General features: G+C 38.8%; 4 protein-coding genes across 4 annotated transcripts; 1 reads left to right on the top strand and 3 right to left on the bottom strand.

Moving 5' to 3' along the window:
• Window positions 1–1,720: 1,720 nt before the first annotated feature.
• On the bottom strand, window positions 1,721–2,756 carry LOC118470201 (histone H4). Its single transcript, XM_035947588.2, has one exon. The coding sequence runs from the start codon at window positions 2,742–2,744 to the stop codon at window positions 2,433–2,435; it is 312 nt and encodes a 103-aa protein (XP_035803481.1). The 5' UTR covers window positions 2,745–2,756; the 3' UTR covers window positions 1,721–2,432.
• A 3,130-nt stretch (window positions 2,757–5,886) lies between these two features.
• Window positions 5,887–6,402, bottom strand: LOC111567742 (histone H2B). The gene has a single exon (XM_023263121.3). It carries the CDS (start codon window positions 6,376–6,378, stop codon window positions 6,004–6,006), a length of 375 nt encoding a protein of 124 aa, XP_023118889.1. The 5' UTR covers window positions 6,379–6,402; the 3' UTR covers window positions 5,887–6,003.
• A 1,133-nt stretch (window positions 6,403–7,535) lies between these two features.
• Window positions 7,536–7,880, top strand: LOC111567741 (snaclec VP12 subunit B-like). The gene has a single exon (XM_023269034.2). The coding sequence runs from the start codon at window positions 7,536–7,538 to the stop codon at window positions 7,878–7,880; it is 345 nt and encodes a 114-aa protein (XP_023124802.2).
• Window positions 7,881–13,574: 5,694 nt separating this feature from the next.
• Window positions 13,575–20,842, bottom strand: spcs3 (signal peptidase complex subunit 3). The gene is made up of 5 exons (XM_023263124.3): window positions 20,580–20,842; window positions 18,528–18,601; window positions 17,968–18,044; window positions 16,844–16,959; window positions 13,575–13,831 (listed from the first exon to the last, which is right to left on the bottom strand). The coding sequence occupies exons 1-5, from the start codon at window positions 20,720–20,722 to the stop codon at window positions 13,699–13,701; spliced, it is 543 nt and encodes a 180-aa protein (XP_023118892.1). The 5' UTR covers window positions 20,723–20,842; the 3' UTR covers window positions 13,575–13,698.
• Between the last annotated feature and the right edge of the window lie 30 nt (window positions 20,843–20,872).

The raw sequence follows: 20,872 nt of genomic DNA, 5'->3' as shown, positions 1-20,872 counted from the left end.
TCGAGCTGCAGACAGGAGGCGGGACTTATAAACACCATGAGAACCATAAAGAGGCAACACATCGCACCGGGCTGCCGCCTCCTCAAACGTGGCCACATTTGTGTTTTCTCCGATACGTTTTGGACACAAAAGACGCACAAAATCATCTTTTCACACTCCACGGTCGCTGCCACGCCGACGACACGCGTGTCCCTCCACACTCGGCTCATGTTCGGCTTCCAGCTCTTTGTCTCTCGCTTCCAGGAGGCTTCCAAGCTGTCGGACACACGGTGACCGAGGGCGGCTCGTTGACACTTTTCTGTACATTTGTGCTCCTAAAACGACTAAAAGCTCTTCGTCTCCGGTGGAACATCGGTGTTCCGTTTAGCAGAAACATGTGAGGACACAGTGGAAGGAAAACGGCGGCGCTGCGCTGTTTTGTTGGCCTGGAAGCGGAGAGTTTCGGCCGCCGGTAAACACACGGACGCTGCCGGTGCTCGGGGTCTGCTGGTGTCTGAATGATCCGCTGAAACTCTGTCTGGACGAAATGCTGGATTATAGAAGCACCGACACTTAAATAAATCTCTGATATAACTAACGTTACATCTTGTCTCTGAATATTTAGGATTTTTAAAGTTTTTTGTTGTATTCTGTATTCAGAGCCATGTCCCAACTCTTTCTAAATGTGTGTATATATTATAATAAAATGTAGAAATCGTCTTATGGTATCATTTGTATGTTTAGATACACGTATTAATCATCTTTTAGTTGTATTAACGTTTTTCACATTTATTCTTAATCACATAGATCTTGTTTGCAGTTACTGATACTGAATTCCCCTGTTAGATTACAATTAAACTAACTTTTTATTCATTCTGATCAACACATTTATTTATTGTGGGCTGGTGTGGGAAACTATGCAAGAAACTGAAACTGTAAAATTAATTAATTAATTAATAGCACAAGAATTATTTACATCCAGACTGGAACTACATGAGAGGCTCAAATCCTACTGAAATATAATTTACAAAACATTCTGAATCATCTAACATCAGCCTGTTTTTGCTGAGTGGTTAAGAAATCAATGACTTTAATAGAAACAGCAACATGCAGCTGTCACTAAAATAATTTTTGTATCAAAACAGAAAATTCCTTTGTTAATTAAGTATCTTGGCTACATGATAAGATTTTTTTGAAAGTTTGATGAAGACAAAGACTATTAAGAGCTTTATTAACCAATTAAATGATCTGAAAAACAATTCTAAAACAGACAAGTAACCAGATCAGAGACTTTAAAACTTGAGTTTTCCTCCTGGTCTTAGAACCTGTGCTGCCAAGTTTTGAAGTCGTTGGAAAAGAATTATGGTCTTTTTTGGGTTTTCTTTTTAGTAGTTTTACAGAGGACTTATCGCAGTCGGGCAGGATTTTTAAGTGTTAAAATACTTAATTTGGTAGCAATCTTGATCAGCTTGTTAACATTCAGAGTTCAGTTTTTTTTTTCACTTTTCTCTCCTACTTGCTCTTCCTGAGTCACTTTCACTCTGTATTTCTTTAATATCATAGTTTTGTCATCTGATACCAAAATACTCAATTTCAGAGCATTTTTTTTTTACCTCAATAAGTGGTCATTAATACAATTAAGCTGCAGGCTGCTGCTCTGTACACAGATTTATGTAAATACAATAACTGGATACACAGATATGACGTTAAAAATCACACTTCTAGCAACAACTTCACATTAAACATCCTGTAATCAATCAAAATTATTCATGTATTTATAACTGATCAATCTAAGCTTAATAAGAACAGAGAAGCAGATTTAATGAAAACCAAAGTAATATTTTGGAGCATGTTGGTTATTATCAGATAAACATTTTTTGATCCCACAGTGAGGAAAGTCAGACTGGATGGGGAGAGACCAGTATCATGTGTTGAAATTCAAATTGAACTTATTGATCCAGGCTCCATCACCAGGTTCAGGTTCCCTGTTTTTCCCATTGACCTGATTAGGTCTGGACTCCTCTCCAGGTCTCGTTTACTTGTTAGTCATCCACTTTCTTCCAATAGTTGGCCTTGCACTCACTAATCTTTCATTTGCACCCTCCTCAGTTCTGTCCTTGACCTTTTCTCTAGCAGCAAACACAACAGGAATAAATGTGTGCAGAAGAGACTATTATTTAAAAAAAAAATAAATAAATAAATAAATAAAAAGGAGACAGACTATAAACAAAGTTGAAGCTACTGTAACTGACATAGCCGTCACACACGATACTTGCTTGAGTAGCGGAGTTATACTTCATATACATCGTTACTAAACACCAAATGTATTTTGGCAATTTTTTAAAAACGTCCAATCAGATCTATAACGTTGTTGAGGAGCATCAGGCTGCTGCTCTGTAGAGAAGATGTGTGGCCCTGAAAAGGACCTTTGTTTTGCTACATCATCGCTGACTTTAACCTCCAAAGCCGTACAGAGTGCGGCCCTGCCTCTTCAGAGCGTACACCACATCCATGGCGGTCACCGTCTTCCTCTTGGCGTGCTCGGTGTAGGTGACGGCATCACGGATGACGTTCTCCAAGAACACCTTCAACACACCGCGGGTCTCCTCGTAGATCAGACCCGAGATACGCTTGACTCCACCACGGCGAGCCAGACGGCGGATAGCGGGCTTGGTGATTCCCTGGATGTTATCCCGGAGAACTTTACGGTGACGCTTGGCGCCTCCTTTACCGAGTCCTTTTCCTCCTTTGCCTCTTCCAGACATGGTTATTCTTCTGGAGTTTTCTGTTCAATGAAGCCGCTACTGGATTCACGGACATTTAACTCTCCACTGAGGACGTGATAGAAGACAGAGGCGGACCTCCTCCTCTTCTTCTGTGGATTTTCCTGTTGCTTAATAATAAAACTTCTTTGCTCCATCAGCGCCACCAACTGACCAACAGCAGGATAAGCAGCTGCTATTTTTAAGGATCTTTCAGCAGGAAATTCACACATTACAGCAGCTCAGAAGATACAAGGATTGTGTTTAAAACATGAGCACTGTCACCATATAGCACACACAAAACAAGACAACATAAAATAATGTTAACAAGAAAATAAACTACACTATATGACTTAGACACTGATTGTAAAACATGAATCTAGCATGTCATATTAGACAGTAAATGTGTTCAGTTACTGGATCAGATTAGATATTAACATTCATTGTGGTCAGCAGAAGAAATTTTAGTTTTGGTAAAAACAAACATTTCAAAAGCAATTTTTGGTGAAAAATCAACTTGTGGTATTGTGCACAGTGACAGTTGCTCTTAATGGAGCCTAATTTATTTGTTTTACTGATCAATGCAGGGGCATAATTTCTCACCGACAGCTGCACAATAGAACTATTTAACTTTAAACTGTACATATTAAAACATGGAATGTACTGAAGTGCATTTAGGTCTGACAGTGTCCCATAATGCAGGATATTCCTTTAATTTGTCCACAAATCAAAGTGAAATTAATGCTACTGATTGAATATTGTCTGAAATAAATACCAACAGAATAATCTGTTTTCTAATCTGTATTCTACTAGATGATTGACTTGTTCTTGTGTAAAATGCTTCAAATTAACAGAATAAGGAATTATTTGCAGTTTGGTCACAGCTAAAAGTGGATGAGCAGCTCTGTAGTTTTATTTAGTTACTACTTGCGTATGAATATCGTCAGTCATTCATCTGTCGTTACTGAGCCACTTGGTGAGTAACTCTGATATGTGATTTACTAGGTGTAACTAGTCGCAGATCTGCAGTGATTTTTGAAGTGTTTGTACTTTTTACAGTTATGGTATTGCTGACCAAAAGCTGGACACTGTTCACGTTCAGCTGGGTGTGCCTCCACAGTTCTTGCAGCTTGTTATAGTTTTCAGGGCTTCTGCCTTTGTTGCATAGTTTGGCTTGCTTTTGAATTTGTTGCTGTGTTTTATCTGTACAGCGTTGAACACAAGGGAAAATAATCTTTGCTTTACTATTAAGCAATTATTCCAAGCATAAATGTTCTGATTAGGAATTGTTTAGGTCTGAACTGCAAACGTAAGAGAGGACAGTTGGTGGCGGTTTGACTGGGCTGAATCAAACTGACAAACTTTCATTACCGAAACTAACATGTTCCAATAACTGCACAGGTTTACTCTAATAAGGCATGCTAGATTTATGTATTAAAATTAGTGTCAAACTGATCTGCTTGACAAAGTGTAACCGTCCAGCCAGAGCAGGGCTTTGGTCTGCTGCACAGTTTAAAATGAAACAGGTTAACTGCAGTTTAGTGAAACATGGTTTTAGTTTACTTCAAATAGAAACATGACTGGATAGGAACACAAATATATGTAATAGAATAAATCATAGTTAAATTTTAATTGAAGTTTAATCCTGGGTGTTGAAAAAAATACTGTATTTTTCATCATTTCACTATTTAAGTTAAAACATTTTCTGAATGTCAAGTTTATCATCTGTATTCCCTGAAAATCTTGATGACTTACAATAAACATAATGAAAATATTTGGCTTCAGTCACTTCGTGCATGTGTATATTTTATAAATATTCTAGCAGAGCAGCAGAAATAAATCAAGTAAAATACAAAATCAGCTGTTTTCAGCTCCTCTATGAATATGTATAAAACCATTAAACATCTATCAGCAGAGTCTTACTCTCTGGAATCATTACATATAAATAAATATTGTTTAGATTAATCGTAATTACACTGATTGGTCAGTGTTTCATCATTTATCAGTGAGAGTGGAGTGTTCACTGATCAGAAAAGAGGTCACTATTTATTTTACTTTATCAAACATGAAAATACAACTGTAATGAATGAAAGTAAGTACATAACCGCAATCACCATGGATGCTGAGCTCTGCTAGTGAACGTGTGTGGCTCTGAAAAGAGCCGTTGTGCCAGGTGTAAAGTGAGTGCTGTGGGTCTAAGCTCTCTCTCCACGAATGCGGCGGGCCAGCTGGATGTCTTTGGGCATGATGGTGACCCTCTTGGCGTGGATGGCGCACAGGTTGGTGTCCTCGAAGAGACCGACCAGGTAAGCCTCGCTGGCCTCCTGCAGAGCCATGACAGCGGAGCTCTGGAAGCGCAGGTCCGTCTTGAAGTCCTGAGCGATCTCTCTGACGAGGCGCTGGAAGGGCAGCTTGCGGATCAGCAGCTCCGTGGATTTCTGGTAGCGACGGATCTCTCTCAAAGCCACGGTACCGGGACGGTAACGGTGAGGCTTCTTCACGCCGCCGGTGGCCGGGGCGCTCTTACGGGCAGCCTTGGTGGCCAGCTGCTTCCTGGGAGCTTTTCCTCCGGTGGATTTCCGGGCGGTCTGCTTGGTTCTGGCCATTCTGCTTTCTCTGTCTTCACCGGTCCAACAGTAAAACACAAGTGGACACTGAGCGGCAACAGCGAGCTTATATGGAGAGCGGCGGAGCAACGGAGGCTCTGATTGGTCCAGAGGGGTGCACGCGGGGAATATCCGAGCGTGTATTGGATGGAATGAATGTGACGTTTGAAATAAACTCCTCCTCCACAGCAGCCGCCATGTTTCATAAATCCTGATTTACACTCGTCTCTTATTTTATACTGAATGGTTTAAATGTATTTTATTTGTTCGAATATTCTATTCTTTGAAAAAATAACATACTGTGGAAAGCTTCTTGGTTCATAGAAAACAAGATTAACAAAGAATGATAAAGTAAGACGGAAGTCTTTTAATGTATTTAAGTACTGAGGAAAGTAGTTTTGGAAAAAGACGAATATTGACATTTAGTATCTGAAGTTCTGCTGCATAAAGGAGCTTTACGGTGCGGTGTGTAGTGAAATCCTGTGTGTGCTTATATTGAGTTTTGCGTGAAACGCTTTATGCTAGTAGAATAAGGAATTGTTTCAAGTTTGGTCGTACCAATGACAGTGTGGACACAGCTGAAAGTGGATCTAGAGCTCTGCAGATTAAGTGTGTGGCTCTTAAAAGAGCCGTTGTGTGTTGGATGATGAAGGAGTTTACTTGGAGCTGGTGTACTTGGTGACGGCCTTGGTCCCCTCAGACACGGCGTGCTTGGCCAGCTCACCGGGCAGCAGCAGTCTGACGGCGGTCTGGATCTCCCTGGAGGTGATGGTGGAGCGCTTGTTGTAGTGAGCCAGGCGGGAGGCCTCGCCGGCGATACGCTCGAAGATGTCACTGACGAACGAGTTCATGATGCCCATGGCTTTGGATGAGATGCCGGTGTCGGGATGGACCTGCTTCAGCACCTTGTACACGTAGATGGCGTAGCTCTCCTTCCTGCTCCTCTTCCTCTTCTTGCCGCCCTTTCCGGCGCTCTTCGTCACCGCTTTCTTGGAGCCCTTCTTCGGGGCGGACTTGGCTGGTTCTGGCATCTTTCTCCGTCACTGTAGTAACAACTGAAGCAGAGAGCAGAGAGAGGCTCTTCTTATACAGGCCGCATGGAAATACGACTGCGCAGCCCCCCGTCTGTCATTGGCTGATCTGCTCAGCTGGTTGGAGTCTGGTTTCCATGGAGCTGACACAGAACGCTTTGACAGTGTTGTTAGAACTAAACAGAACAGGATATTTCACTTGTGGCTACTGCAGAGAACACTGACTGTTCAAAAGCAGAACAGCAACATATTGCATTACATTCATTTACAGAGGATATTCTTGGGAGTCTAAAAGAAATATTGAACAAGTGTTCACAAAATCATGGACTGAACTTTTAAAAGAAATGTAACAATGCACAAAATGACAAAAAAAAAAAACCCTTGTCAAGCTCAGTAGATAGGATTTCTCCAGTACACTACAATGATGGAAGTTCATTGTCTTTTAGTTTAGTTCACTGCAGCACTGACACACAACAACCACAACTATCCATAGATTGAAACAACTACAAGCACTAGATGAGAGAATATCATCGTAAATCTGTTTAAGATAAAATATAATTCAATCCATTGTTTCCATTTTACTGTTCTCTCATCTTCTTCAGTGAGTCAGTTGTTTTTCTTTTTTGGTTTAAAAATGCAAAAAAATTGGTCTCATTTGTATATACAAAATATATTCATGCAAAGTTCTACCCTAAAGTGATTTAAATGACATCTAGAACAGCAGCCACAGAAATCAGCCTCAGCTTCAGCTACAGAGTCATGACCATGGAAAAATATCATCCTCTTTGTTTTTCTTTATGTTGCTGTTGAGGGAGATATAGGAAAACACGTTTATATCTCTAACAATTTAAACTGGCCTAAAGCTCAGGCTTACTGTCGACAGCATCACACTGATCTTTCTTTTTTTTAACAGCTGGAGTGAGATAGACAAGCTTCCCAAAGCTGCAGGTGGAAAGATTGCTGGTGGATGGATCGGCCTTCAGAGAGATCCCAACAACAAGACTGCTTGGAAGTGGTCAGGAGGAGGACACATTACATACCAGAACTGGAAGGATGGAGAACCAGATAATTATTGTGACAATGAGAACAATGGAGGAATCATTTGGGAGGGAAAATGGTCTGATACCTTGGGCACAAAGTTCCACTATTTTTATTGCATGGATGTGACTGTGGAGGAGGAGAAGATTTCCTGGGAGGATGCTCTGAGCCACTGCAGAGAGAAACAAACTCATCTCCCCAGTCTGCTTTCTGAGACCGATCAGCTTCTGGCCCAGACTGAGATCAAGCCCAACAACATCAGTGAGCAGATGTGGATCAGCCTGTGTTTCCTGGGTGACTGCTGGATGTGGGTGAACAGTGACCCTCTGGAATATGAGACCTGGTCCAGACAAGGAGATCAGGACCACCAGTGTCCAATCAGGAAATGCTGTGGAGCTTTAACCAAAGACGGACTGTGGGAGAACTGGGACTGTCAAGACAAACTGAACTTTATCTGCATCTGACACATTCTGTAGATATACCGCCATATTTGTACTGTAGAGGTAAATCTAAACTGTCGTCTTCTATTTCTTTTTCTGCTGTGATGTGATATTCATTAATTATTTTATGGCTCTTATCCAGGTTGTTTTCTCCTGACTAGACTGTGTTTATCTTAAATGCACAGCACAACAAGGGGCTGCTTGTGATTCGTAATCACTATTGGTAATTAAAACGCTATGTCATTATAATAATTACAGTAATACAATAACTTATTACAATAACACTTCCTCTACTGCCGGAAGTGATACCACTGCATCTAAAAGCATTAGTGCTATTCATGGTACTATTACTACTATTACTACTACTACTACTGTTCAAAAGTTTGGGGTCACTTAGAAATTTCTTTATTTTTGAAAGAAAAGCATTTTTTTCAATGAAGACAACATTAAATGAATGATAAATCAAGTCTAGACATCATTAAAGTGGTAAATGACTATTCTAGCTGGACACAGCTGATTTTTAATGGAATATCTCCATAGGGGTACAGAGGAACATTTCCAGCAACCATCACTCCTGTGTTCTAATGCTACATTGTGTTAGCTAATGGTGTTGAAAGGCTAATGGATGATTAGAAAACCCTTGTGCAATTATATTAGTACATGAATAAAAATGTTAGTTTTCATGGAAAGCATGAAGTTGTCAAACTTTTGGAAGATAGTGTGATGTATCTGCTGCAGATGGATCCTGGAAAGTAGCACTTAAAAACGCACAAAATCTTTCATATGTTTGTCTATTGAACCTGGCTACTGTATGCATAAAAACCTGAAAGATTAGTTTCAAAAATTCTCTTGACGTTCATCAGCTATGGGTGCTCAGGGTAGACTTTTTGTTTCACTGTTCATAGAATATAAAGTGAACCACAGTCAAATAAGTGTTGAACCCAAACAGTGAAGAAGTGAAATGTATTTTGAAACCAAATAACCTGACCAGCAGTAGGAACACAGACTCTTTTTTACTACAGCTGCTTTTACTGCTGTTATAACTAACACTACAACAATTATGAACTACAGCTGTTGTCCTCATCTGGATAAACTCCACAGAGCTCTAATTCATCTTCACCCATGCATACACAGTGGTTTTACATTTTAAAGAGATCCCAGAGGTCTTCCACTGCAACTTCCACTGTAATGTTCCCAACCCACAGAGAGCGACAGCTTCTGGTAGATGGGAAGAGGAGAAGGAGAAGAGGAATAGAGACAAGTGGGTGTGAACACAAAGAGACAAAATAAAGCAAAGATCACAAGAGAAAAATGTGACTGTTCAACAGGTGCTTCTCATACAAAACAAACAAATGTTTTTTTCTTGTGGTTTTCTTACATTTGCATATATTTTACATTATTTCACATGTTCTTAAATGTTATTTCACATCAAATTTGCATAAAGTAGAAGTCCAGTCTATTTTATGCAAATGAGCTGCTGCCCGCTCCAGGTAAACACACCGGATCACAGCTCGAAACACACCGCATGTTGCATGCTGGTCCGGTTGCGGTGCCTTTCCAGTGTTCTTTATTCTAGTGTTTTTATTCTAACTTGCCTTTCAAGATGAAATGTCTGTTCTTGGTCTCAGATTCTGTAAAATAAATTTCCCAAAAAATGTGACTTATGGTCCAGTGCGACTTATATATTATTATTATTATATATGTTTTTTTCTTATTCATGATGCATTTTTTTGACTGGCGCGACTTATACTCCGGAGCGACTTACAGTTCGAAAAATACGATACCTTGAATTTGTTTTAAACTTCTCACATTACACAAGCGAATTGTAGTATTTTTTTTAAGTGCACTTGTCTTTTTAAACCCTCTGTGACGGCACAAGATACTTTGACCACATTTTTACTCAAGGAAGTAAAAAAACTGTTTTAATAGGATTTTGTTAAATCCTGATTTATTATTCTGTTTATTCCCAACCACATTTTATTAGTTCCAATATTCAATGAGATGCATTCAAATTTAGCCTATGTATGTAGCTTAAATATTCTGTCAGAAAACACACAAGCCTTGTATGAAATTAGCACTAGCTGTAAGGATGCTAAAAATGCTCATTCTGAACACACGAATGAGTGTAACCCTGAAATTGTTTTCCAGAAGAAAGAAAGCAGCTGGTAAGGATCTCCTCAATGTTAGGGTTAGGATAGTGTGAAGCAGGGTTTAACCAGGAGAAAACATTTTAACAAGGCCAAAAATGAGACCTGTGGGTCACTCGTAAGTAAAAAAAAAAGTTGTCATTGAAGAATTTACCCACTATGTTTCACAAAGTTATTTTAATTTCATTTTATCCACTCAAGCTTCACACGTCTTCTCGAAAACTACACTAAAACTTTGTCATAGGACAAAACACCATGCATCAATGGAAAGGACTTGGCTAGCGGAGTAAGATTATGTCAGTCTGGAAGTTGCTACTGCTCAGTGATATTGACCTTTGACTTTGGTGCCTCTTTTAAAGCTTCGAATTCAACAATGAAAGAGGCTAGAATTAGGGGACCAACTGTTATACAAAGCTCTTGACTTCTACTACCATGTAGGCTGTGGCTTGAAGTTATCACCAGCAGGGGGCATCACAAAATGTGGTAAAAGTTTGATTTCACCCATATACATCAATTTCATTTGTAAATTCAGTCCAGATGAAGTGTCCCTCATCAATTTAAACCCCCAAAATGCTCTTAAAGTTTTATATTTCACTCTTTCATTGAGGAAAAACAGCCATTTTGAAGAAAGAACTAGAACTTCCAATAGTGTCACAATACAATGTGATTGGGCATGCCATGAAATATGTAGTTCTTCTTGGGGTTTACAAACTAGGGCTGTGTTTTTGTATTAATTAACTAAAATTAACGGAATGAAGTACTGACAAATGTCATACTGTTAAAGTGTAATACGTGTCGCATGAAATAAATGTTAAAGAGCACATAGTATTGTGGCAATTTTTGTGTTTTTGTTACACCAGAAGTGTTTTGGGGGAAATTTACGCTCATTGCTCAGGCAACCCTGTTAGCATCGGTAGCATAGCGTAGCCTTGCCTTGTGTCGCCTTGTGAGGACAGAAACGTCATAAAAATGCTAGTCCCTCCTATTATCCATAAAGAGTGGTGGAGGAAGGACTGTTGCTCAGTACTTCAGTAAAAGTACAGATAACCAGCAAAATATATAATTAAGTAAAAGTAGAAATGCTACATTAACAATCCTACTTAAGTAAAAGTAAATAAGTACTGACTTTTAAATGTAAAAATGTCAAAAGTAAAAGCACTCACTATGGGTTGTCTCTTAATGTCCAGGCCTATATTTCAATTAAAAAAAAAAAAAAAAACATAGTAACCAAAAGAATTATAAAAAAATAGAGTGTGAAATGTATCACAGAGGGTAAGCATAACCTTTCCAATAAACCAAAGTTGTTGCTGTGGCATCCGCAGAGGTATAACAATTACTAGTAGAAACATTTGCATTTTCTAATATCATTCGGCAAAACCAGTAAATAAGACGGTTATACCTTCAAATCATTTACTTTATTGAAAATCTATTCAAAGCACAACATTAGACTCTGTTGGCTGCAGTACAGAAAAAAAAAGTGTATCCAGGGTTGACATGGCAAAAAATAGGCTAGTAACTGACTAGGCTTTTAATCAATGACAATTTTAGTACTGGCAATTAGTTTGACTAATTAGTTTGTGACATTTTAAAAAATAATTCCTCATTGACAGGTAGCTAAATATCTCAGTGCAATAAGAAAACAGAATTTGGGGACATAATGTAAAGCTTTGGACGAGACAGATCATGTCACATTTTTCAGTCATTTATCTGATCAAATAAGGAAAGCTGGGAGATTAGGATTTTGCACTTTTTTAAATTCACAATCACAATGCTACAGTCAAAGTCATTCACTGACAATAATCAGTCTCTGTCCAGGGCAGAAGGGAAAGTTTGGGGAAGCTGCCACTGCCAACATCTCTTCAGGTCCATCATCCAAGCTTACACCAAAAAATGTCCCCAACTCTGGTCAGGTCTGTTTTGATACAGAATTGCTTCACACATAACACTAATTACCTTAATATATGTATATGTGTATACCTGTATGTAGTATAAAATGCAGAATGAAAGGAACATTGTTTATTGAGGTTTTTTTTTTTTTTTTTTTTTTTTTTAAATAAAGCACCACAAATTAAAGTCCAGTCACGCTTTGTCCTTGGGTCTGTCTCTGGACAGACACTATTAGTCCATGCATAACTAATGAAATGTCACAGGAACCTACACCTGAACTCTACAGGTGCAACAGTATGGAAGCAAATGAGACTTGTCAGATTTTGAATTTTAAAAGCTACTTCTACCTTTGAATTTTGTTGCATTGAAATTATGTGTATAATGTTTTTATGTACGATTTTAGCTCACATAACATTTTAACAACTGGTTTTCCCTTTTGTTTTTCAATACTTACAAATTCAAAGTCAAAATTTCAGGTATAAAAATTCAAATCATAAAAACTCAAAGTGCTCAAATTCGACATTTTTTTCTTTTTATCATTAGCATTAACATGAACTCCACGCAATTATCTGACAATACATGATGACTGCAGCTTTTGAGCCTTAATGTTTATAAATGTGTTTTTTGGTTCAAAGTGTCTTCCGATGTGACCAATATGAAGGCAAAAGCAGTTTTAATTCATTTTGTGTGAGGAAATTGACAGGGTAAACCATTTTGCAAAAGTGGACGTTTCAGGCTGCAAAACACTGTTTAAGGTCATAAAATTCATTAAGACTTAGGTTTCTGAACATAAATGCAACCATGTTTTGGCTTCAGAGTATCCTCAGATATGATAAATATAAATGAAAAAGCGGTTTCAATTCATTTTTAGCACTTCCTGTTTCATGGCAAAACATCAAAACTCTGGGCACTGCCCCTAGCTTTCCACTTCTGCAGAAGATTTTAATAACTTTTGATCACTAATAATAATAATTCCTTGCATTCCAAGAGGATTCTCGCACCAATGGTGCTCGGACCCTAATTGTCTTTACTACTGCTCTTGGTCCTCACAATATAAGAGACAGAGGGGATTGTGCTGCCTCACTCAGAAGGTATCGGGCTTTTTTTCCTCAATCATCATTCTGCTAATTTCACACCAAACCAACATTTCTGATATACACCATGAATCCACTCACTCGGATGTCGCTAACAAAAACAACAAACACAGATGTGTGGGACAATGTAAAGGTCCATTGTTAAAAACTGCTCTTTCCAAGTGTACAGTTGACATAACTATTAAACCTGTATTAATCTAAACTTCTCACACACAAACGATATGAGCACAGATTACGAATGTCCATTTTTTTTCAACCTTAACATTGATGGTAAAGCTTTTTCAGTGATTAAACTTGGTATTTCTATGACTATACGTTATACAGGAAATAATGATGCACTTGTACAGTGTCTGCATGTGGGTGATATATTTATCTGTCAACATTTCAACATCAACATCTTTGCACTTTTAAACTTTATTTTTATTTTTTCTGTTAAAAAATTTTTTTCACCCTTGTATATATTGTAAATAAAAGCTGCTGTAACAACGTAAATTTCCCCTGGAGTGGGGAGAAATAAAGAACTTTATCTTTATCTTATCTTATCTTATTTCAACTGCTATTGTGATGTAAAAATCATTAAGACACGGCAATTTCAGTCTCAACTTTTATTACAAACAAAAAACTCATTTACAACACTAGTGCGTGTCTGTGCTAATCTTGTTTTATCAGTCTGAGTGTACAGTTTGTTGAAGCAAGTTGGATGTGTGTGTCTGTCTAGTAACTCTTGGTGGTCTCGTATGCATCCGGAAAAGGTAGGCTGACATGTCCACTTCCAGCCACCAGGGGCAGGATTCCCGCGTTGGGAACAACATTCCAGGACAGCGTTAGAGTGATATTCTTATTGGCCCTGCAGACAAGACAGATAGGACAGTCAGCCAATCATATTCCATAACACATCAACAACATGCAGACCACAAAAATTAGCCCCACTGATTTTAGAATGGTATTAAAGAGCTGTGTGTTTGAAATATGTAGAAAAGGAGCTCTCATTAAGGATGGGAATGAGCTGACTTATGGGAAATGTAAGCTCCTGTACTCAGTGCTGTAATGTGTCAACGTCTGATGCATTGATTCTTATCTTTATAAAATGGTAATACTAAATTGCTGGATATGTCAGGCAGATCATTGAAATCAGAGTTATATTTCTGGAGGTAAAGAATTCTTAAAATTGCTTTCTAGTAAAGATGGTTTTTGGGTTGGTGAAACTTTGACACCGACACCTGCAGAGCTACCTGCAGATGCTGTGAAGAAAGTTTGGGGTTCTTTGAAACTTTATGTTTTTTGCACAAACTGCTCTGCCCCTGGCCTGAATTGACTAGTGTAGCCAGTCTGAGAAAAATACTCATTTTATGAATTTGAAGAACTAAAAAATAAATACCTTTTCCATATGACTGATGTGCTTTTTATTTGTGTAAATGTTTAATACAAAATGTTTATTCTATGTAATTATTTGTTTGATTAGGTCATTGTTATCTGTAGATTCTGTTTCAAGGAGGATAACATGTCCGTTTTTCAAATGATGCTTAAAGATGAATGACAAAAGATGCTGAAAAAGTGCATGTAAACGAATGGAATCCCTCGAGGCTGCAACCTGATTTAATCTGAGGACAGTTTAAGAAGTTAAGAGTTATGCTGTTGATCATGGAGCAAAAAAACATGAGCTAAGAGTGTACACTAAGTGCAATTAGTTTGAAAAGAGTCAGAAAATGTTCTAATACCAGATTTGTTCAAGATGAAACTGAGTATCCACGTGTTGTTTTCTACCAGCAGAGAAAACTGTAAGCGAGTGTGTTCCATCTTTTATGAGCAGAGCCCATTTTTAAATGTAAAGGCCACAGTTCACTGTTTTCATGTAGTGGTTAGAAGCTAAAATCATAATTGTGATTAATAATTATTTCATTTTGCAGCCCTGCTACTGCGCCAGTGGTGACACAAAGAGGGGGTGTGGCCAAATTCAAATTCATACACTGAAATGCCGGTGTCAAAGTTTTATAAATAGTAGCTACGTTGTCTGAGTGCAAGTGAAGGCAGCACTGTAGCAGCAGCTGGTCAGCAGTGCGGCCCAAACATAGGGTGCTGCCAGACCATCAACGGGTAAGTAAGTCATACTGTACTTACTGAGTAGACTTTGTGTCGAACCACCTGCTGGCTTGTCTATGTTGGTGAGCTGATATTAATTAGCTGATATTATGAGCAGCTATTGTTGGATCACTGGCCTCGATTAGTAACTGTGCAGTGGTGCTATGTCACTTTGCAGGCAATGAGGAGAAAGTCCATGGACATGCATTCTTTGTTTAAGAAGAAAAGTAGTGCATGGGAGACGCAGCAGAGGTTTGACATTAGTGAGGACAGAGGAGCAGCATCAGAAACACAGAACAGTCAACTAAACAAACAGCAGAACATGCAGCAACAACTGTCCCAGAGGTTGACCACCAAGCAAAGCAGGACACAGCTATTCAAGCTACTCCTGGACCAACAGGTTATCACAGTGTCCCCCTGATAATGAAATGCTTGGCCAGAGAGTAACTTTACCTGGATAAATGTATGTTCATGACGTTTCAACACCGAGCTATGAACCCTCACATAACAACAGAAAGCTTTTCATTCATGTTTACTGATGGGTGAGTTTGAATAGTCTGAACAGAACTGACTGACAAGAGGGAGCTACTCATGTTGTTGCTACCATTTTAAATTTTGAAGAACTTATTTTCCTCATGTTTTATCATACCCTGGTCAAGAGCAGAGTGAGCCTAAACAGCTTCATATGAACTGGAATCCTCCCAGTTTAACATGTTGGTTTACAGCTGAATAATGCTGGATTGAAACTAATCAGAGACCTCTGTGTGGTGCTTTGAAATTGTTTCCAGTAACTGTTTTGTTCGTATAATATAATGTAATATTAAAGCTGCATATTTGTCTTTTAAAGAAATGGACAACTACCCTATAAGAACAATTCAAAGTCTAACTCATACATAATCAGATACTAAATAAAACAGGCTTGTTGTGGAAGTCAGTATGTTAACACTATCTGTCAAGTAAAAACCTAAGCATACGATTCCATCTGTTACAGCAACGCTTAACAAAAGGCCAAGGTGATCTGAGTGATCTGGTGATCAAGGTGAAAATATACTTAAATGTTGAACAGTGTTTTTGTAGAATGTGTGGGTTTTTTTGTTGTTGTTTTTTTGTACTGTCCTGTCCATGTAAATCAAGCAGAATAGTGCTGTGGAAAAGAATTTCCCCACAGGGACAATAAAGTCAAAGTCTGAGTCAAGTCATAAGTACACGATTCCTTAACTCTCATATTTACAACAGCTTTTCTTTTTGAAACTCTGGCAGGAACAGACTGACAGAGTCAAGGAGGAAATAAAACTTATACTTTCCACCACTATGGCTAACGCACTAGCTGCCTGTGTTGGTTATAGTGACAACGGCTACATGATCATCATTCACTCCAACGAATGTGACCACTTGAAATTTAAACTCCCACACTTTCTAGTCGCAATCTGAAATCCTGCCAGAATAAATAGTGCAGGTGTGGAAATATACATGGAGATGTACGAACAAAGGGAAAGGACCTGAGGCTGGCTGGCAGAGGGGTGTTTAGCAACTTAAAGTTCACTGTCTTGCCTTAGGACACCTAAGAATGGGAAGGACCGAGCATCGAACTGCCAATCTTACAATTAGTGGACAACTAAAAGTGCCCTATTTTCAGTCCAAAGGTGGCTGATTTATACACCCTGCCTTGGTGGAAAGAAACTGATGATGTGAGCCTAATGGTAGGGATGGAAATGAATGTAAAGTCAGTGTAATGTCTTCTGAAGTGATGGAAACACAACCGTGCGAATGTCTATCAAACCTGAGTCCATTCCCATCATCAAAGAAGAAGTATTTGGACTTCATGTCTCGGAGGTTCAGTTTGGTGTTTTCGCCTCGAAGAACAATCTTATCCCACAGCACCACCTGGTTCAGAGACTGAAACACACACACACGCACACACATATAGTCACTTCAGGTTTATTTGTCCTTGTTATTGTGCATTGATCAGCGGACAAACCGTAAATTCCCGATCCGCACAAATATTCAAATTGTTTCTCACTACTCATTTTCTCTTTTTCTCTGGTCTTCCCTGACCCTAACCAGTAGAGGCAGTTGGTTTCCCTCCCAGAACCTGGTTGTGTTGGAGCTTTTGTCCTGCTAAAAGACATTTTTTTCTTTCCACGTTGGCCAAGTGCTGTTTGAGTGGGAATTCCTGGGTTTCTTTCAATAATATACTAAGGCCTTGACCTTAACATGTACTCTGAGATGACTAACATTAGGATTTGGTGCTAAATAATAAACTTGATAAAACAACATAAAATAACATTTCTTATACAATAAAATACATTTGTTAAATGAATATATCCTAACATATAATACATATTGCATTATTTAATATACACTCAGTGGCCACTTAAATAGGTAAATAATAATCAGTGTAGCCTGCTGCTGTGGTCGTTTAACTGTATGTTTACTAGTAAGGTTGCAGTTTGCTTGGTACTGAACTGAACTGTATTGTACCGAGAGGTGTTCCTAACGTTACACTCAAGGTAATTACAAAACAATATTAGAAACACTTTTCAAAATGACTGCAGTTCAGAAAAACAGCACCACAAACTAGAAGTGCAAAACTAAACTAAAATGAATAGGTGTCTCCAAAAAAATTTCTATGGACAACTTAACTTTTGTTGGCCACCGTTCACTATGAATCACAACATGCACAAGAAACCACTTTCCAAATGAAGATATGCACAGAGGATGACAAAATCAAAAGGTAGTTTCAACTGAATCTTTTTCAGAAGCCAGATGATTTCCATCATAATTTCAAGGCAATGTTTTCTTCTGATACTACTGATCCCAGTCACTCAAGCACAGACAGAATTACCTAACCTGCTTTAATGTGCTCTTCTTAATAAAATAACATTTCCGTTGATTTTTACTTACATTGCTCTTTGTGGCATACTCAGCAGACAGATAGAGAAACAGCTGTTTAACATTCCAGTCAAAAATTGGCTGCAAATGTGGCAAAAGTTAAAGAACAAACGAAGAGGCCTGTTTCATGAGTTTAGTTTTTTTAAATAATTCTGTTGAATAACAGTTCAAAAGCAATGTCTGATTTTCATTGGTTAATTTTCATAGAATTTTTATTTATTATTACTTTTGTCAGATTCAAATTATTTCTGTGACCATTGTGGGTTTTTCTTTCATTAACCGAGGGGTACCAACAATTTTGTCCATGTGTGTATGTTTGTTGAAAGGCAGTGCTACATCTGATACGAATTCTTTCAATTGAAGGCAACGGGGAGGAAATTAAGAGAGCTTTTCACCACATTTCAGACTATGTGCATGCATTTACTCAATTTTTGGTTCAAATAACTAACCCTTGATGTACTACAAAACAAAACATACTAGATAAGGGTTTTTGAAACTGAAGTCACATTTGTTTTTTTCACCTTACATGTACTGTTCACCATGTGTAAAAGAGGAGCTATTGCAAAGGATATCAGCAGAGAGGTCAAAGGTAATAAAACCAAGATCACTGCGTTCTCTGGGTCCAGTAAAGTCATCAACGTTCTTCCTGTTAAAAAGACAAAGAAAGGAGATAGAGGAAGAGAAGTTACACAGTTTGCTGCCATTTTATGCAGCACAAATTACATGCATAAAAAGATAGTTTCAGTTCAGTAATAACCTGTAAATTCAAGAAATGTCAAAAAGTCTGTCACATGCACTACGGTTAAGTATTTCACTTGCTAAAATCAGTAGCATTTTTGTTACTTTAAAGGATGCATTACTAGGGTGCAGATTTACTATTTCATTGAGCTGTAAGTTTACACAACAACAAAGGATATGAATCTGCCATGAGAGGAGTGACTCAAGATGTTTATGACGGCGAGAGTTTCTGAGAAGAGATCTAATCACTGCGTTCTAGGTGCTTGATGAGTGGTGTTGCAGATCCCCTCCTCTGTTTAGGTATGGTTATTCTAGTTGACGTAGATGGCTTTCTTCAGGCCTCTCTTCAATCATCTTTAGTCTGTCCAGATGAGCTGCTCTCCTGCGTTGTGCCATGCGCTCTCCGAGATGTTGTTTAGTCTCCCATATATACAAGTGTGTGGACTACTTGCTGCACTGGACTGCACATAAAACACTGCACCACTCCACATCCTCAATGTGGAGTTTGCCCACTGTAGGTGACGCTGAAGAGTCCATTGCACAGCCATACTTCTGTCTCTAGAAACATTTGTCATATTAAGTGAGTGAGTGGTGGTCAGGCAGGGATCCAGGGGAGTCGATGGCTTTCAATTTTTTGGACTGCTGTAAGCAGTCTATGACCTTCTTTTTGTTGCTGTTTGTAGCATCACGTCTCAGGGCCTCACTGGTAGTATTGTTGCTAAGCAATGTTGTGATTTTAGTCTCGTAGTCAGCTGAGTTAACACAGTGATAATGTTGCCTTCACTTAGAGACGCTACTGTCTTCCTTTCATGGGATGTAAAGTTAGAAGGAAGTACTTTAGCATTGCAGAGAGCTGCTGATACCTTCAACCTGGTCCACCACTGGTAAATGCTGCAGCAACATGGCAAAGTCCAGTGTGTTAATGGGCCATTAGCCATGTGAGTTGGAGTCCCTATAAACATCTGAAACTCCCCATCATTCAGTTAGAACTCATGAAGTACTTTGTCTGAGAGATAAAACGTCTTTAACCTTACTCCTGAAAATATTTACTGTTAAACACAGTTGTCTGCGCATGCAACAGGGTTTCTGTAGAAATCAGCCAGTCAAATTTAATGCTTTTTAATGCCATCTTAATGCTATACTGTAAAAATGTTAATGCCATGACCATGAACACGACAAATTACACAGTTTGTTTTTTTGTAAAAGATGATTTTTATATGAAAACTGTCCCTACATTTCACTCTTTCTTAGTCTGACCACCCACTGGCTGTAGTCATTCTCTGAATTCCACGTTTTCTAGCCATTTTTGCTGGAATTTGCATTTCCCCATTCACCACTATCCTCCACCTGGTCCAACCTGCCACCACTTTCCAAACATGCAGTTTTTGACAATTGGACCCGACCGGCCGGAACAATTATCACAATGCTTCCGCATGTTTACGCAGATGCGCATATGTGACGAATCGCAGTCTATAATTACATATTATTATATTATTATTATCAAATAGTTTTCTTGAAAACTGCAGAAAGAATTTTTAATGCGACTGAGAATCAAATTTAATGATTTTTAATGCCATTTAAGGCCTTAATTTTCACAAAATCAATCTAATGACTATCAATGCTTTTTGCAGAAACCCTGTGCAATGTAGGAGAACCTATTGAAAACAACCAACATGTCATATCCGCATATATACTGTGACATTTAAGCAAACAGCAGCTGAAGGCTTCCCAGACACGAGCTAGCTTGAAACACACCTAGCATTAGATAGCTTTGCGCTGTTTCACACTGCATTCTAGTACTCGGTTCATCGCAACGAAGCCGGGATACAGTGCAAAACTAACTGCGAAACCACGTACTGCAAACAGCAGTTACAAATGAACCTTACAGCATGACTTTGGAGACGTGGATGTCCACAGGAACTCTTCGGTCTTTGAAAGCTGTAGTGATAAAGCAGCCGAACGTCAAGGCCGCCATGACGCTCAGGGAGAAAGCGAACAAAGAGTTAGCTCTCGACAGAACAGTATTCATTTTTAGACAACAGCTACAGCTACTGAGAATGCCGAGATCAACAGCAATTCACTAACACACGTATGGCATAAACTGTGCGCGGACGGTGGGTACAAAATCCCGGAAGCCTACGTTTTGCGGAACAAACATACATTTCCCGTTTACACTTTT

This window comes from Amphiprion ocellaris, chromosome 4, assembly GCF_022539595.1.
Source record: "Amphiprion ocellaris isolate individual 3 ecotype Okinawa chromosome 4, ASM2253959v1, whole genome shotgun sequence".
Taxonomy (NCBI): domain Eukaryota; kingdom Metazoa; phylum Chordata; class Actinopteri; family Pomacentridae; genus Amphiprion; species Amphiprion ocellaris.
This window is presented reverse-complemented; position numbering and strand designations above follow the sequence as displayed.

What these genes read in the sequence shown, in the direction of transcription:
- LOC118470201 (XM_035947588.2), bottom strand. Translation starts at nt 2,744, where the DNA reads ATGTCTGGAAGAGGCAAAGGAGGAAAAGGACTCGGTAAAGGAGGCGCC.
- LOC111567742 (XM_023263121.3), bottom strand. Translation starts at nt 6,378, where the DNA reads ATGCCAGAACCAGCCAAGTCCGCCCCGAAGAAGGGCTCCAAGAAAGCG.
- LOC111567741 (XM_023269034.2), top strand. Translation starts at nt 7,536, where the DNA reads ATGGATGTGACTGTGGAGGAGGAGAAGATTTCCTGGGAGGATGCTCTG.
- spcs3 (XM_023263124.3), bottom strand. Translation starts at nt 20,722, where the DNA reads ATGAATACTGTTCTGTCGAGAGCTAACTCTTTGTTCGCTTTCTCCCTG. An exon ending in CACGTCTCCAAAGTCATGCT is followed by an intron (nt 18,602 to 20,579) that starts GTAAGGTTCATT and finishes TCTTTTTAACAG; the next exon opens with GAAGAACGTTGATGACTTTA. An exon ending in AGTATGCCACAAAGAGCAAT is followed by an intron (nt 16,960 to 17,967) that starts GTAAGTAAAAAT and finishes TGTGTGTTTCAG; the next exon opens with TCTCTGAACCAGGTGGTGCT.